We start from the raw sequence: 19,398 nt of genomic DNA on the forward strand, positions 1-19,398 counted from the left end.
ACTTAATGATCGATATTTGAAGAGTTGATCATCCCTCTCAAAAAAAAGATTTGAAGTGGCGTTTCATTCCTTTTCGTTGTTATGATGTTCCATATTCAAATAGCGGAGATTCACGAATCAGCTGGAGTAACCAGTCACTCACACGGGCGAAGGAGATGCACTATCTCAGTTTAGGCCTTCCTTTATTTGTTTGAAGGTTTCGTTTTCGCGTCCGCCCTTGGAATCCATAAAAGATGGTTTTCAAGTTTTCCCCAACTTTTCCTGCTGTGTGATGGTAGATATATTTATAGCTAGACCATATTGATAGAATGTTTATCATTATCCTAATCATGAATATAGACTATAATTATAACGCAGCGGAAGCGTACCTGAAGATGATCCCATTGTAGATCCGGATTGATCTGTTCTTGAAAGGAACGGTTAGGTCTTCCAAGACTAAGTATTATCCGTTCTCCTCTGATATTGACGGGGGAAATCAAAGGACAAGAAAACGGAGGAGAATTGAGAGAGAGAAGGTGTGAGAGTTCTTCTTTGAATTTCCCTCTCCTGTTTCTTAAATAATACTTGTCTTAGGGACCTAACCCTAGTTGAAGCCCATATATTGTTAAAGCCCACAATATAAGAAGGCCCACCATATTATTAATACTTGTTTTGTCACGTCACCAAATAAACAAATACTAAACGGGTATCTACAACTATTCATTTCATAATCATTAAGCCCATGACTTTAATCTAATAATGTGTTCTACATATATATTTATCCAAAATCCAACAATCTCCCATTAGAATTAATATGTATCCGAATGAACACATTATTTTTCAAGAGCTCAATATATCAGTCAATAAAAATAAAGGGCTTATAACAATCCGGTCCATCAATCATAGCAATATAGACTAAAGAAGCATTCGTCATATTTATGGTTAAACTAACAATAATCACTGATACTACTGCAATCAAACGACATAGATCAATTATGAAACATGTAGAGAGAAAATCACATTAATGTGACCTAAATATGTCAATTTTCTCTGGTCTAAACTTAATGAGATCGTTATCTTTGAATATAATGTACAAAAGTGTCAAAAATAAACTTTATTTCTGATCAGAAAAGTGCTTTAGAAAACACCGTGCAATTGACAAAAATTTAATTGTAGCATACTCTCCCACTATAATGAAGCTTCCTTAAATTGTAACACATCCATACGTGCAGTATGCCTGTAAAATACCATAGGTGTTACACCTTTAGTTAGGGGGTCTGCTAACATAGATTTTGTTCCTAAATGCTCGATGCAAATCTGACCACTTTGTAACATTTTTTTCACACGTAGGAACTTAGTGTCAATATGCTTTGACTTCGACGAGCTCCTATTGTTATTGGAATACAAAACAGCTGAATTATTGTCAAAAAAAATCTTAATAGGTCTTTCGACCCCCGTAAAAATCTGACAAAATTCTTTAACCAAATTCCATGATGTGATGCTTCAAAACATGCCACAAATTCAGCCTCCATAGTAGAGCTGGTAACAAGTGTCTGTTTGGCACTACGCCAAGAAATGGCTCCTCCATTCAATGTATAAACGCAGCCAGGTGTAGATCTCCTACTGTCTGGGCAACCCGCAAAATCGGAGTCAGAATACCCAACAATCTCCAAATGGTCTGACCTCTTATATGTGAGCATATAATCCTTTGTTTTCTTTAGGTATCTCATCACCCTTTTAGCTGCTTTCCAGTGATCCATTCCGGGATTATTGAGATATCTGCCTAACACATCAACTATGAACGCAATATCCGGACGCGTACAAAATTGTGCATACATAAGACTTCCAACTTCAGAAGCATATGGAATCTTTTGCATTTCCTGGATGTCTAAACTTGATTTTGGACATTGATTTAAACTGAATTTGTCTCCTTTGGCAACTGGGGTATTTCCTGGTTTGCAATTCTAAATGCCAAATTGTTCAAGCACTTTATCGATATAGCTCCTTTGAGATAACCCAAGAATATACTGAGATCTTTCACGGTATATTTGGATCCCTAATACAAAATATGATTTACCAAGATCATTCATTTCAAAGTTATTCGAAAGAAATTTCTTAGTTTCGTGCAAGAAGCTCATATCGTTTGTGGCAAGAAGAATGTCATCCACATACAAAACCAAAAAAAAATAAATTTACTCCCACTAAACTTTTGATAAACACAATCATCAACTACATTCATTTCAAAACCGTATGATAGAATTATTTGATGAAATTTGTGATACCACTGGCGAGACGCTTGTTTTAGTCCATAGATAGATTTTCTTAATTTACAAACCATTTGTTTCGGGTCATCGACCTCAAAACTTTCAGGTTGTACCATATAGATTGTTTCATCAATGTCACCATTCAGAAACGCTGTCTTTACATCCATCTGATGAAGCTCCAAATCAAAATGTGCCACTACAGCCATGATTGTCCTAAAAGAGTCTTTCGAAGAAACCAGAGAGAAAGTCTCTTTATAGTCAATTCCCTTTTTCTGAGTATAACCATTAGCTACAAGACGTGCTTTATACCTCTCCACATTACCATTAGCATCCCGTTTGGTTTTAAAAATCCATTTACAACCTACGGGTTTTTCACCTTCTGGCAATAGGACAAGTTCCCAAACCTTATTGTCTTGCATTGATTTATACTCATCACGCATTGCTTCGATCCATTTATCCGAATTAGGACCCTTCATGGCATGAACAAGTTTATAGGATCATCCTCAGTCATGCCACCATTGTCCTCATTTTCTTGAAGAAATGTCACATAATCATTCGTAATAGCATTTCTCCATTCTCTAGTGGATCTACGTAATAACGTTGGCTCTTGAACAATATGTTCTTGAGTTTCTTGAGTTTGTTCTTTAGCTACAATTTGGTGTTCCCGTTCAATTTGAATGGGTTCCTCAATTGTATCTTGAAACTGTATGGGAGTCGGAATGACTAATCCTTCTTAAGGTGTCAGGTCAATCACTTTGGTGATTTCTTGATCCTCTAAAGAAAAGTCTAAAACTGTATTTCTCCCCCAAACTTAACATTCTCAAAGAACGTGGCAGTACCCGTCTCAAAAATGTTTCTTGATGTGCGATCATAAAACTTATACCCCTTTGAGTATTCCGAGTAACCAATAAAGAAAGTGACTACTCACCGTACGAGATGCTAGCTTTGGTTCATTTGGCATATAACGCATTGCCTCAACTGGACATCCCCACACCCTAAAATGACGTAAGCTGGGTTTACGCCCAGTCTAGAGTTCATAAGGTGTTTTGATTGTCGTCTTAGTCGGTACTCGATTAAGAATGTAGACTGCAGTTTTCAATGCTTCCCCCAAAAAGATTTTGGCAAAGTAGTTTGGCATATCATACTTCAAACCATATCTTTTAATGTGCGATTACGTCTCTCTGCAACACCATTCATTCTAGGAGAACCCAACATGGTGTATTGAGGGACTATTCCACACTCTTTAAGGAAGTCAGCAAAAGGGCCTGGACGTTGTTCACCCGATCCATCATTTCTACCGTAATATTCACCTCCACGGTCAGATCTGATGATCTTAATGCATTTGTTGAGTTGATTTTCAACTTCAACCTTAAATGCTTTGAACATGTCCACTGCCTCAGATTTTTCCCTTATGAGGTAAAGATAGCCATATCGAGAATAATCATCTGTGAATTATATAAAGTATTGTTGACCATTCCACGAAGGTGTGGAAAATGGCCCACAAATGTCTGTATGTATCAACTCTAAGACTTCTGTAGCTCGATAAGCACTTGTCCTCTTCAATTTGGTTTGTTTACCTTTAATGCAGTTAACACAAACCTCAATATTCGAAAAAACTATGGAATCAAGGATTCCATTCTTAATGAGTCTTTCAACTCAATTTTTTGAAATATGACCTAAACGTTTGTGCCATAATAAACTTGAATTATTTAATTTTCGCTTAGTACCTCTCGTTTGCACATTTAGGGTTTCATGATATGAAGTTAAAGTGTCAAGCATGTATAAATTGTCATTCAACATAAAAGTACCAAAACCAACATAATTTGAATTCAAAGACAATGTAACTTCATTATTTCCAAACGAACAATAATAACCGAATTTGTCCAAATAAGAAACAGAAACCAAATTCCGTCTAAATGACGGTATAATAAAAGTGTCTTTTAATTCAAGAAAATGCCCAGTACTTAGCAACAATTTAAAATTGCCAACTGCTTCCACTTCGACCGATTCCCCATTTCCAAAGTAAATGCATCTTTCAACATCAATTGGGCTTCGGTGGCTTAGGCAACCCTGCATTGAAACACTGATGTTAGTAGTTGAACTAGAGTCTAACCACCAAGTGTTTCGAGGCAATGAAGCTAGATTAACTTCAGAACAAACCAAAGTAAGAACATGATAGATTATGAGAATAATCTTTATATTAGGAATATACAATAATATATGTGAATAGACAATAATATATGTGAATAGATTATGAAACTAATAATATAATAACGATATTATTTTATATGCCTAATATAAAATTATTTTCATAATCTATTCACATATATTATTGTATATTCCTAATATAAAGATTATTCTCATAATCTATCAGAACAGTACATTTCTTCACAAACCAATTGTGATAGCTGGCACAATCCTTCTTTTCATGTCCAGTCTTCTTTCAAAAGAAGCAAGATTTCTCCATAGGACGAGCCTGAGGAGTTGGGACTGGAGCCTTAACAGTCTCAATCTTCACGGCCTTAAACTTTCTTTTATTGCCGCCGACATATTTCGAGGTTCCAATTATATGTACCTCCTCAGTCCTTTAGTGCTTCATTCTTTTTTCCTCTTCAACACAATGAGAAATGAGTTCATTAGGAGTCTATTTCTCCTTTTGACAATTATAACTAACTTTGAACTGGTCGTATTGAGCAGGAAGTGAGAGTAGGACCAATAGGACTAATATATCCTCTAAAAGGTCTAACTTGAGTGCTCTCAGTTTTGAAGCGACATTGGACATATTAAGGATGTACTCCCTTATATTCCTCTTCCCGAGATACCTCATGGTATTGAGTGACTTAAGAAAAGTACTCATTTTCGCCTTATCGCTTTTAGTAAAGCGTTTTTCTATCTCGATGAGAAATTCTTCAGCCTTAGTGATATCATTAGATATAGTACCCCGAAATATTTCTGGAATGCTTTTCTTTATGATCACCAGACTTAAACGATTAGACCTTTCCTACTTCTCAAACATCTGCCTTTGATCAGCAGTGCTTACATCCGTAAGAGGAGCGTGTTGGTCTATTCTTAATGCTAAGTTCAGATCCATACAACCCAAATGAATCAAAATGGATTCTTTCCAGTTCTTAAAGTTGTCCTCTGATAAAATGGGGACTGGATAGTTAGCAGATATCAAAGAACTAGATCCTGAAGTTAACAAAAAAATATAAACACTCACATTATTACAAATATTTAAATAATAAACAAATTATGGTTAACCCCATCCCAAGATACCAAACACAACATTAAAACCAAATCTTTGGATAATAATTTTAATTGTAAGTTGTACTCTTGTTGCAATAATAAAATCTTGACAATAAATTATGTAAAACTAATAAATTTATCTTTAGATAAAAGTATAATCCACATGAAAACTTTATAACTGTCACAAATTTATTACCACTAGTATGTTTATATTTCTGTCAAGTATTGATCAACATTTGAGTTAATCAATAAACGCATGAAATAAAAAAATAATATACAACCATCCTTAAGAATTTAAATAAAACAATTACGAAATAGAGGTCACTTTGGTGACATCTGAAGATGAAATTATTTTATTTAAATGGAATAAATATTATATTATTAATATTATTATCTAATTTAATAAAACAGATTCTAATAATTCATTTCTTAGCCATTAATATTATTTAATATAATATAAATTCTTTATTAATGATGATAAAAAATAAATATTATATTATCAATTTTTTATTTATTTAATGATAATAAAAAATTATTGTATTATCAATTCCTTATTTATTTAATGATAATAAAAAATTATTATATTATCAATTCTTTATTTATTTAATAATAATTTTTTTATATTATCAATTCCTTGATTATTTTATTTTTTTAATAAAGAATATTATTTCCTTATTTATCTTGTACTTTAATATAATGATAATAAAAATAAAATAATATATTTTATTTATTATTAATTAAATAATAAATAAATAAATAAACCAATTCAGATTCAAATACTATCATTATAAAAATTATCGATTCATAAATAGGATAGTCCTGATACCAACTGATAGAATGTTTATCATTATCCTAATCATGAATATAAACTATAATTATAACGCAGCGGAAGCGTACCTGAAGATGATCCCATTGTAGATATGGATTGATCTGTTTTTGAAAGGAACGGATAGGTCTTCCAAGACTAAGTATAATCCGTTCTCCTCTGATATTGACGGGGGAAATCAAAGGACAAAAAAATGGAGGAGAGTTGAGAGAGAAGGCGTGAGAGTTCTTCTTTGAATCTCTCCTGTTTCTTAAATAATACTTGTCTCAGGGACCTAACCCTAGTTGAAGCCCATATATTGTTAAAGCCCACAATATAAGAAGGTTCACCATATTATTAATACTTGTTTTATCACGTCACCAAATAAACAAATACTAAACGGGTATCTACAATTATTCATTTCATAATCATTAAGCTCATGACTTTAATCTAATAATGTGTTCTACATATATATTTAAATCCAAAATCCAACACATATTGAGTCAGTCCATTATTACTTTCATAACAAGTTTAATACTCTCAATCCATGAAACATAATTTGCTTCAATGAGGACAATTTAACTAAGAAGAGTATTTGGATTATTTGCACGAAGTTTGAGTGAATCAACCTTATACTTTGTAGGTAGGTACATGTTGAATGATTTATCTTGTTTTCACAATTTTGTGCACTCCTGCATTAAGGTCCAAAAAGGTCCAAACTCTGTTCTAATATCATAAACGAACTTGACTCTAAAGACGGGATTTCGTATCGAACCTAGATTCATATATTAAAAAATATATTGAAAGAGATGGCAGTTGAAAGTGGAAATTAAAATTAGGCAAAAAAAAAAAAAAACTTGTAAATATTATTGAAGGAGATCAAAATTTGTTTATATAGCTAGAGCTTACTTGGAAAATGTTATAAATTTAAACAAATTAACTTCCAAACAATTTTCTACTTTCTAATTTGATCCTAAACTATCTTATTTATTTAATTTATACAATTTCTATAATCTCTAGAATCATATATGAAAATTTTGTCTATCTTGGAATGTCTTTAATTTCCAAAACTTGGTGTCATTAATGAATTAAATGTAGATCTTGCAATCAGGTTTTAAGTTTTGAACCCGATGAATTTTACTAATTTATTTTCACCAATAACCACATTTATTAATTTTATGAACATTTATGGTCATTTCAAACCATGTGTTTTTAATTTATTTTTTGATAAATTAATTGTTTAATGAACCACCTCAAATTATAAAATAATTTTGAGTAATATTATAAGTTGTATCTACTTACTATTCTTGCATTCTAGTTTATAAATGCATAAGTAAATTATTTGTCACAACATTTACACTAAAACTTACAAAGAAATAAAAATGAACTTCATTGAATATTTCAAACATAGTATTATTATTATTATTATTTTTATCATATACTGAAATAATCATATCTTATTCGCACAAATTATTATTATTATTATTTTTGGCTTTATCTATTCATGCCTTTACTTAAGCCTATCCGTATTAACACAGCAACAAAATTTATTTCCATTGGGAAGAGCAAAACAGCTTGACTTAACTCTAGGGTCTGAGCAAGTTTGGGATTTACAGTTTGCATTTTTACTGCACGTCTTCGTGAGGTCACATATAGGTGTGTCTGCCATACATTCTGCATAGACATAAAAAAAATTATAATATTGAATAAAAAATATATAAGATTGAGAAAAAAATATATAAAATTATACCATTGGATAAGAATATAAGAAAACAGACTAAAATAGAAACCAAGATATTGAAGGAAGTCATGATATGTTATGTTTCTCATAAAATGAAGACTAACTACACTATTTATACTAAAAGAAATAAAGTAGGAAAGTTTTTTAATAATAAAGATAAAGTTTAATATATGTTTATCTCATTTTCCTTTTGAAATAAATTAATATAATCTTATCTATATTTTACTTTTAAGATAATCCACTATTCTGGTAGTTTATCTAACATTTAAACTGATCCAAATCTAATAAGCAACAAATTTAAATTTATTATACACATTTCTAAGGATAAAAGTTATTTAATTTAAAAAAAAATAGATAATACTTCATTTATTTATATTTTACTTAGATTCAGTCACAACTAGAACTAAATATATCATTAATGATTAATTAGAATGAAAATTTAGGTATATAAAATAAAAAAATCAAACGAATTTTACACGAAATTAAAACATTTATCCAACCAATTAAATTATTATAATTAATTTGTTAATTATTTAATTAACATTTAATGATTTAATTTTTTTTTAGCAAATTAAATTAGTTCAATATTGTTAATTGTTATTGTTTAATGAGATTATTGTTATCAAATTATTAGCAATTAGAAAAAGTCAGTGTCTTTCCTAATGAAAGAGGAAATACAAAGAGAAATGAAGAGACAATCAATGTCAGCCGTTGAATCAATGATTAATGGTTGGTTTTATTATTTCAACAATATAAATAGTCATTCTATCTAAATCCCACACCATACTACTTCATTCTCTTATCATTTCTCACTCTAAAATTCTAAAAACCCTCTTCTTATTTTGTGAGTGTTCTTCGAGTTTTTAACTCAATATTTTCCATTAAAACTCAATGATAGTTCATGTACGTTGATCAAGTTTGATGCATAGTGATTCTAGTGTAGAATCACTATTAGATTCGTTGTACCCTAGAAGATAGTCATCTACAATAAACTACATCACAAATGGGAGATGATAGAACTATTTTAAAGGAATTATGCTAAACACATCATCGAATCAACCATTTATTCCGTGATATCGTTCTTCATACATATACTAGGTTTTAATATTTTAATTTTGTATTTAGTGTTGATAATTGTAATTTCTCCTTTAATGTTGATAATTCTTAGAAGAACAATTGTGTTGTTTAACATTACATGATTTCAAAAATCTGAATGATGAACAAAGAAACTTTATTAATATATGTGACTTTGCAATTTAATCTTGTTATAAAAAATGAATAATAGTATTGGATTGTAAAGTGATTATTTCAGCTTTCGAATAAGTTGATTTGGTCGACTAACGTCGGAGTTCCATCTTTGCGAAATTAAAGATTTCAGCTGTTCATAATATTATTCATTGCAAGGAAGAAGACAAAGAGGAGTGGAAAACATTGAGGGAGTATTAAACGACATTGTTTCTAGCCAAAGCGTGGACGCTTGAGAATTTCGTCCGTGTTCTAATTGTGTTGGGTGTTCCGTTCGCGTCTAGGATAACGGCGTTGAAGCGTGCATTAGTTTATTTAGTGTTGCGCGAAAGCGCTTCTCTTATGTTGTAACGAGTTATACAGTCCTATGATGTTAGTTAGATGAAGCATGGACGTTCTGTAGTAATTTTCTTTAGTCCTAAATTCATGATTCTAAACAAATACATATTAGATTTCTTTTCTTTCAGGCTTTAATCTATAATCTTACAGATCGATAATATCTAACATGGATGAATCACAATCCTTATACATAAATTTCTCTATGTCCATAAGTTGATTAAACAAGCGGAAGCGTACCTGAATTCATGATGAAGATCTTTGAGTTTGGGTTTGCTCTTCCAATTCTACAAGCGGTTTTCTCCCTTCTTCTCTCTTACGATGGAGGTTAATGAGAAAATGAAAACTGGCTACTTGTGAATCGGGGAACCACAACCCTTTTATATTTATTTATTTATTTATTATTTAACCATCATAAATAATAAATAAATTGACGGTTTCTACACATAATAAATCGTACCATACTAATAACCAAACATGACTTAGCCCAATAACCAAAATACTTTAGTGGATCACTTTATCAATTGGGTTCTGAATAGACAATAGCCCAAACACATTATTTATATATATTAGTCCAATAAATCTAACAATCTCCCACTTGGACAATATATATAATTACATGTGTTCATCTTTATGCGCAAATAATGTGGCTACCATAATTTAAAGTCACTCCAAATCAATCTCGTCCATTAATCATATCAACATTGAACCAAAGCGGTTTAATTACATTAGTTCGTAATTCAACCCATCAATGATCACGAATATCAATATAATTAAATGACATAGATCATAGTACGGATGTGTAGCATAGAAATGACATCCAGTGTGATCCATCATGTCAACTTCTAACTAGTCCCTAATGAGATCAAAATTTTCTATAAACAGAGTGTAACAAAATTCTTTATTATCCATAAACTGCAGTAATCAATAAGTCTTTATAACATACATATATATAGAAACAAACTCTCACTAAATCTGAATATCTTCAAATAACATAACACCCATTTGAGCAGTATGCTCCAAAAAGACCTTGGGTGGTAATCCCTTAGTTAGCGGATCCGCAATCATAGAGTTTGTACCAATATGTTCTATATATAAATGACAGTTGAACTCCTATTGTTGTTCGAATACATGACTGCTGATTTATTGTCACAGAATAACTTTAGTGGTCTTTCAATTCCTTTCACAATCTTTAGCCCAGTGACAAAATTCCGCAGCCACATTTCATGATTGGATGCCTCATGACATGCTATAAATTCAGCGGCCATAGTGGAAGAAGCAATGAGTGTTTGTTTAACACTTTTCCATGAGATTGCTCCTCCAGCAAGCATGAAGATATAACCTGAAGTGGATCTCCGACTGTCTTGGCATCCAGCAAAATCTGAATCTGAATATTCAACGATCTCCAGTTGGTCCGATTTCTTATATGTGAGCATGTAGTCTTTAGTTCTTTTCAAATAACGCATAACCCGCTTGACTGCTACCCAGTGATCCATACCAGGGTTACTCAGATATCTGCCTAACATTCCGACAATGTATGCCAAATCTGGTCGAGTACAAACTTGTGCATACATCAAACTTCCTACTGCAGATGCATAAGGAATTTTCTGCATTTCTTTAACTTCAAGATCATTCTTAGGACATTGTTGAAGACAAAATTTGTCTCCTTTAACAACGGGGTGTTTCCTGATTTACAATCATGCATGTCATATCTCTTTAGTACATTTTCAATGTAACTCTTTTGTGACAATCCAAGTATACCTCGAGAACGATCTCGATGTATCTGAATTCCTAATACAAAAGAGGCATCACCAAGATCTTTCATTTCAAACTTAGTTGAAAGAAATCTTTTAGTTTCATGCAGTAAGCCTGTATCATTGCTAGCGAGCAATATATCATCAACATATAAAATCAGAAAAATATGTCTGCTCCCACTAAATTTGTGGTATACACAATCATCAATTAAATTACTCTCAAAACCAAACGAGATAATAATTTCATGAAATTTGTGATACCATTGACGAGAAGCTTGCTTGAGACCATATATGGATTTCTTTAGTTTACAAACCATTTTGTTTGGATCTCCCACCACAAAATTTTCTAGTTGGTTCATAAAAAAATTTTCATCAATGTTTCCATTTAGAAACGCAGTCTTAACATCCATTTGGTGCAGCTCAAGATCAAAATGCGCCACTAATGCCATGATCGTCCTAAAAGAGTCCTTTGTCGAAACAGGGGAAAAAGTTTCTGTAAAATCAATACCTTCCCTCTGAGTGAAACCCTTTGCAACAAGACGTGCCTTATATCTTTCTACATCACCCTTTGAATCCTTTTTGGTTTTAAATATCCATTTACAACCAATAGGTTTCGCACCTTCAGGTAATGAGACTAGATCTCAAACGTCATTGTCTTCCATAGACTTAATTTCTTCATTCATGGCAATAATCCATTTATGAGAATTAGAACTATGCATTGCTTGATGTAAGTTGATAGGATCATCTTCCATCATTTCAACGCTATCCTCATGTTCTTGGAGAAATACAATATAGTCATCCGAAATAGCATTTCTCCTTTCTCTCGTGGATCTCCGTAATGGCATTTGTTCTTGAGGTTGTTGAGTTTGTTCTTCAGGAATGTTTACCTCATTTTCAATGGGAAGATTTGTATTATTGTCTTGAAGTTCTGGAATTGCTTCTTGATTAATATCATAAATAAATTCATGATTATCATCAGTAGCAATTATAGGAATTTGAACAAATTCATCTTCAAATACAAACTCCTTAGTATTTCTCCCCTCAAACTCAATATCCTCAAAGAACACTGCATTTCCCGTCTCAAAAATAGTTCTATTCGTGAGAAAAAAAAACTTATAACCCCTTGATTTCTCAGAATATCCAATAAAGTAACAACTAACTGTTTTGGAGTCCAATTTCTTTTCATGAGGCTTATAAGGCCTTGCTTCTGCTGGACATCCCCAAATATGAAAATGCTTTAGGACTGGCTTTTTACCGGTCCAAAGCTCATAAGGAGTTTTAGTTGTTGCTTTAGTTGGAACTCTATTGAGAATATATGCTGCAGTCTTTATTGCTTCTCCCCAGAGAGATTCCGGTAAAGTAGAATGAGAAATCATGCTTCTTACCATATCTTTAAGAGTTCTGTTTCGTCTCTCAGATACACCATTCATGCGAGGAGAACCTGGCATAGTGTATTGAGGTATAATTCCACATTCCTCTAGGAATTTAGCAAATGGTCCTGGACATTGTTCTCCTGATCCATCATATCGACCATAGTATTCACCACCACGGTCGGATCTGATAGCTTTAATTCTTTTACCAAGCTGATTTTCTACTTCATCTTTGTATGCCTTAAACACGTCCAGTGCTTGGGACTTCTCACTAATGAGATAAAGGTAGCCATATCTTGAATAATCATCTATGAACAAAATAAAATATCGTTGACCATTCCAAGAAGCCGTAGGGAATGGCCCACAAATATCAGTATGAATGAGTTCTAAGACGTCTGTAGTTTTGTTGGCACCCAATTTCCTTACGTTTGTTTGCTTTCCCTTAATACATCCAATACAAACCTCAAAATTGGAAAAATCAAGAGAATCAAAAATTCCATCATTTACAAGCCTTTCAATTCTGTGTTTAGATATATGACCTAAACGCTTGTGCCAAATTGATGCAGAATTTTCAGTTGTTAATTTTCTTTTAGTACCGCGATTACTTGTATGCAAAGTTTCATTATATGATGCAATTGTATCAAGTAAATATAGATTATCATAAACTGACAAAGAACCATTTGCAATAATATTTGAATTTAAAGAAAGACTAAACTGACCATTTTCAAATGAACAATAATAGCCAAATTTGTCCAAAACAGAAATAGAAACCAAATTCCGTCTAAAAGACGGTACAACAAAAGTGTCTTTCAAATCAAAATAAAAATCAGTTCTTAATAATAATCTAAAATTCCCAATAGCCTCAACTTCAACTGATTTGCCATTCCCCACAAAAATGAATCTTTCATCATCACTTGGCTTTCGGCAGCTCAGGCAACCCTGCATAGAAACACTAATGTGAGTAGTAGCACCAGAATCTACCCACCAAGTGTGACTCGGTACTGAAGTTAAATTAACCTCAGAGCAAACTAAAGTAAGAGATTCACCTTTCTTTGCACGCCATGCGTGATATTTAGTGCAGTCCCTCTTCAAGTGTGTGGATTGCCGACAAAAGAAACAACTAAATTCCTCATTTTCTTTAGTTTGTTGTTTCTTTTGCACGGGACCACCTGCAGCTTCTTTAGGGTTCTTCCTTTTATTCTTTTTATCTCTGAAATTACTTCCTGAAGCCAAATGAGCACTTTCAGTCCGATCTTGCTTCAATCTCTCTTCTTCTTGCACACAATATGAAATTAACTCATTAAGAGTCCATTTCTCCTTCTGACAGTTATAACTGACCTTAAACTGATTAAATTGTGCAGGAAGAGAGATCAAAACCAAATGCACGAGCAATTCATCAGAAAGCTCTAACTTTAGTGCTTTTAGTTTTGAAGCAAGGTGAGACATTTCCATTATGTACTCCCTTATGTTTCCTTTTCCCTTATACTTCATTGAGGTCAAACTCGCAAGAAGCGTGCTTGTTTCAGCCTTATCGTTTTTTGCAAAACGTTTCTCAATTTCCTCAATGAATTCCTTAGCATTAGTGACTTCAGAGATATCACCCCTAAACGTTTCTGGAATTCCTCGCTTAATGATCATTAGACACATGCGATTTGATCTTTCCCATTTTTCAAGGTCCTGTTTTTCAACAAGGGAACCATGATCCGTAATAATGGGTCGATCAATCCTAAGCGCAAGGTCTAGATCCAAACACCCGAGGATAATCAAAACATTATCCTTCCAATCCTTAAAGTTATTTCCATTCAGTATAGGAATAGAATTGACATTGGCAGATATTGTAGATGCGGAAGCATTAACTGAAATTAAACAAAAAATACTATGAACACATTTTTTTTTACATCTTGATTAATAAATTCACATTGAGATTTTTCCATCAACAAAAAAAAATATCTAGCAAAACATTAATATTTAGTCTTTGGACAGAAATATTAACTTGTAAGTGATATTTTGTGCAATGATCAAATACTGACAATAAATCCTGTCAAACAATGATTCTATCTTTGGATTGAATTATTGTTCACATGGAACCGAATAATCGTCACATATTCATCATCACAAGTACTTCTGTAATTCGGCCCGACAATATTAATCTATCTTTGGACCGATATAATATCCGCATGAATTACAGACGTATTTATCATTTAAAATCTATATACTGAATCAACATTCACAAGATAGATTACTTTGGTAATATGTTGTTTTAATTGATTAGTTAGAATAATAAACTCCTTAAATCTCAAAAGCCGAATTGAATTTATTAATTAAATTCTTAATTCCTTAAATTCTTAATTATTTTCTTAATATTATTATGAAAAAGGTATATAACCCGTATATATATTTTAAATATAATTCTTTTAAATATATATATATATATATAATTCTTTAATTATATTTTTTTATGTTCCAAATAAATAAATATATATCACATAATGATTAACTATTTTATATATATTCAATAATATATATCGGTTACAGTTTTATGTAAATATATATTTAATAATATATATATCCTTAATTAGAGTTCAATAATATATATCAGTTACAGTTTTTTTCTGTAAATACATATATTTAATAATATATATATCCTTAATTAGAGGTTATAAAATAATTAACTATTTTATATATATTCAATAATATATATCGGTTACAGTTTTCTGTAAATACATATATTTAATAATATATATATCCTTAATTAGAGTTCAATAATATATATCTCAATAATATATATCGGTTATATATTTCCTTAATTGAGGTTATATGATTTATTTATAATAAAATCTTTATTTATTAAATAAATAATTAAATTTTTGAACTTTTCAAAACTTAATCTTTAATTTATTATTTAAATAATAAATTAAAGATTTACAGAAAATAATAATAACCAGAATCGCAAACCCAAAAAATCATTCTTCTTCAAATCATCTTTACTAGATATCTTAATTCATGATTTAATCATAGTATGATATCATAAAAAAAAAAAAAATCTTAATATCAACAAACTAACATAGAGATTGGCTCTGATACCTTGTAGTAATTTTCTTTAGTCCTAAATTCATGATTCTAAACAAATACATATTAGATTTCTTTTCTTTCAGGCTTTAATCTATAATTTTATAGATAGATAATATCTAACATGGATGAATCACAATCCTTATACATAAATTTCTCTATGTCCATAAGTTGATTAAACAAGCGGAAGCGTACCTGAATTCATGATGAAGATCTTTGAGTTTGGGTTTGCTCTTCCAATTCTACAAGCGGTTTTCTCCCTTCTTCTCTCTTACGATGGAGTTAATGAGAAAATGAAAACTGGCTACTTGTGAATCGGGGAACCACAACCCTTTTATATTTATTTATTTATTTATTATTTAACCATCATAAATAATAAATAAATTGACGGTTTCTACACATAATAAATCGTACCATACTAATAACCAAACATGACTTAGCCCAATAACCAAAATACTTTGGATCACTTTATCAATTGGGTTCTGAATAGACAATAGCCCAAACACATTATTTATATATATTAGTCCAATAAATCTAACACGTTCATCTGATAACTGTAGAGTCAGTCTACTGCACTAGATTCTATTAAAAAAATGTCCGAAGGGATATTATTTAATTATGTTTTGGACTTAATTTTAATTATCTTAAGTTAATTTATTTTAAATTTTATAAATTGGTAGGTGAAATTGTAGTGATTATATTATCCTTTGGGAATTTTTAATAGAATGTGCAAATGTGTTACAGCTCAAGTATCCCTTCATTCATACTGAACTTCATTCTGATTAATATTCCCAATCTATCCTTCATTTCCAGTTTATCTAGGAGCACAATACTAGTGTGAATTTCAAACCCTTGACACATAAGCGCTTTCATATTTTATCATTATTGGCCCATCCTCAATGGTTTTCCAATCAGACTAGTAATATAACTTAAGTTGTAGCATGGCATAAGTAATAAATAATATTTTTGAGAATGACCCAAATCCGTTCCCTTTCTGGTGGCTTACAATTTAGGACCATCTTCAAATCCCATCTACCAACTTTGAAGCACTGGTTGATTATAAAAGTGAAATCACATCTAAGAATTTCGGTCATGTCGCTACACATTCTAAATATAAGAAAGTAATAGCCAACTTCATTGACCATTATTCTTTCCAAACCAAGCTTCTCCCACTTTACCATTAAATCAGCCTTAACCACTAGAAAAATGGATTTTTTTGTCCCAATAAAATATCCAACAATCACATTAATCCCCTTCTTAAACACACTTTTCCTCAATCTTTGGAGGTATCTCAATCTAAAATTGATGCTCAAGGGTCTTCACACGAGGAAATTGAACATCAATACATAGTTTCCCACATCCTAAACAGAAGCACCCACATTTCCCCACACTCTATTCTCTTTCCATGTTCGATTGGAATTACTTCTTATGGAATAAACTTTAGTTTTGATGCATTTCACTAATTCTTTCATTACCCTGAAAGACTAGGACACTATAGCTTCATACTCCTCTTTTTTCTAAAGATTTTTTTTAAAGAGGTTAATGTCCTATGGATAATGAACATTAAATTAAATTTTACATGGTTCACTTCTCTCTTTACTAATTATCAACTCTTGTCTTTGGACCTGATGTAGGGATTTTTTTTAATTGATTTCTCATTCTAGCCAAATTGACTTCCCATTCTCTAAAAAAAACAAAACCTTTAGCAATATCTTCATGATTAGAGTAAAAATTGACATTCTCAAATTATAATTATTCGTATTAATCTCTAATTCGTAGAACCCAAGACCATAGGTGCATGAAATTTAGTTTCCGAAACCACAATGTCAATCCTTAATCCCAATCCACACATACCGGAATATTTATCGATGCTAATAAACTTTCTCATACCACATCCGAACCATCATATTTAAGTAAATGATTTAATCCTGTCATTTCTTTTCTAGAATAACATGATTTTTTTTAGTATTCTCTATTAGTAAGGTTATCTTATTAATAATTTTTTTGTTCTTTAAAAAGAACAATAAAAAGAACTAGCATGACACTCCACAATCATGACACTCTGTTTCTATTCAAAACGCTTACATTAAGTATCGAATATGTGACATTTTGGTCATCATCTAATTAGGTGATGGTAGATATATTTCTAGCTAGACCATATTGAGACCCCACCACCATGGTCCTCCGTTTTTCATTCAATCATGACACTCTGTTTCTATTCAAAACGCTTACATTAGGTATCAAATACGTAATATTTTGGTCATCACCTAATTAGGTGATGGTAGATATATTTCTAGATAGACCATATTGAGACCCCACCACCATGGTCCTCAGTTTTTCATTTAGAATGCTTCAAATGAAATCGAAATCCGTGACATTTTGTTCGTCACCTAATGATCGATATTTGAGGAGTTGATTGTCCCTATCGAAAATGAAGATTTGAAGTGGCGTTTCATTCCTATTCATTGTTATGGTGTTCCATATTCAAATAGTGGAGATTCTCAAAAAAATTGGAGTAATTAGTCTCTCGCACGAGCGAATGAGATGCACTATCTCATATTAAGTCTCTCTTTATTTGTTTGAAGGTTTCGTTTTCGCGCCCACCCTTGGAGTCATAAATGATAATTTTTAGGTTTTTTCTAAGTTAGAGAACTTTCCCCGTTGTGTGATGGTAGATATATTTATAGCTCAACCATATTGAGTCGGTCCATTATTACTTACTTAAAAAATTATATAATCTCAATCCATGAAAAACCTTTTTCTCTAATGAGGACAATTTAATTAAGAATGGTATTCGAATTATTTGAAACATAGAATTTGAGTGAATTAACATTATACTTCTTCATATTTATCTTGTTTCCACAATTTTTTTCTACTCTTGCATTAGGTCTAAACTTTACTCGATCTTGTCATTATGCTTCGATTCTTTGTAATGACTCTGTTAAGTTGAAGTCTTTTATTAATTATAAGTGTATTAATAAGACTGAGGCGTATTAAATTGTTCATGTGTAGGGTCAAAGTGAAGAAAACCGAAATGTGAAGTTGTTCGGTTGTAGATCAAATTCGGTATTTGATCAACTTGAGTATTATGAAGAAGCACGTCCGATAGTTTGTCCAAATCGGTTTTGGATAAGCGCTTCCGGTTTTATCTCCACTTCGTTATTATGAGGAGCGCGTTCGGTATTATGTTCGACTCAGTTCCTAGAGAAGCACTTCTAGTATTATGCTCGGCTTAGATTTTGCTAAGCGTTTTCAGTTTTTTTAGAAGTTCGATTTTATATCAGCGCTTCTGGTATTTAACTAGTTCAGTTTTATCAGTACTTCCAATATTTAACCAGTTCAGTTTTATATCAGCGCTTCCGATACTTGATTAAATTCGGTATTTGATCAATCATCCGTTATTAGCAGTCTGACACAGCAGTTGAGCTTAAACTATAGAAGACTGCCACGTGCCCAACTAATTCAAATTGCATGCGTTATACGTTCCCAATACACCACGATCCATTAATGAATATTTGGCGCACTATCTTCATCCACTACATCCACGATCAAGCGCAAATCCTCTGATGTACTAACCTAACACACATCC

General features: G+C 31.8%; 1 protein-coding gene across 1 annotated transcript; it reads right to left on the minus strand.

Annotated features, from left to right (window-relative positions):
• Positions 1-1,167: 1,167 nt before the first annotated feature.
• Positions 1,168-1,856, minus strand: LOC124909531 (secreted RxLR effector protein 161-like). Its single transcript, XM_047450201.1, has 2 exons — positions 1,462-1,856; positions 1,168-1,366 (listed from the first exon to the last, which is right to left on the minus strand). Exons 1-2 carry the CDS (start codon positions 1,854-1,856, stop codon positions 1,168-1,170), a joined length of 594 nt encoding a protein of 197 aa, XP_047306157.1.
• Positions 1,857-19,398: the final 17,542 nt, after the last annotated feature.

The sequence above is a fragment of the Impatiens glandulifera genome, chromosome 7 (genome assembly GCF_907164915.1).
Source record: "Impatiens glandulifera chromosome 7, dImpGla2.1, whole genome shotgun sequence".
Lineage (NCBI taxonomy): Eukaryota > Viridiplantae > Streptophyta > Magnoliopsida > Ericales > Balsaminaceae > Impatiens > Impatiens glandulifera.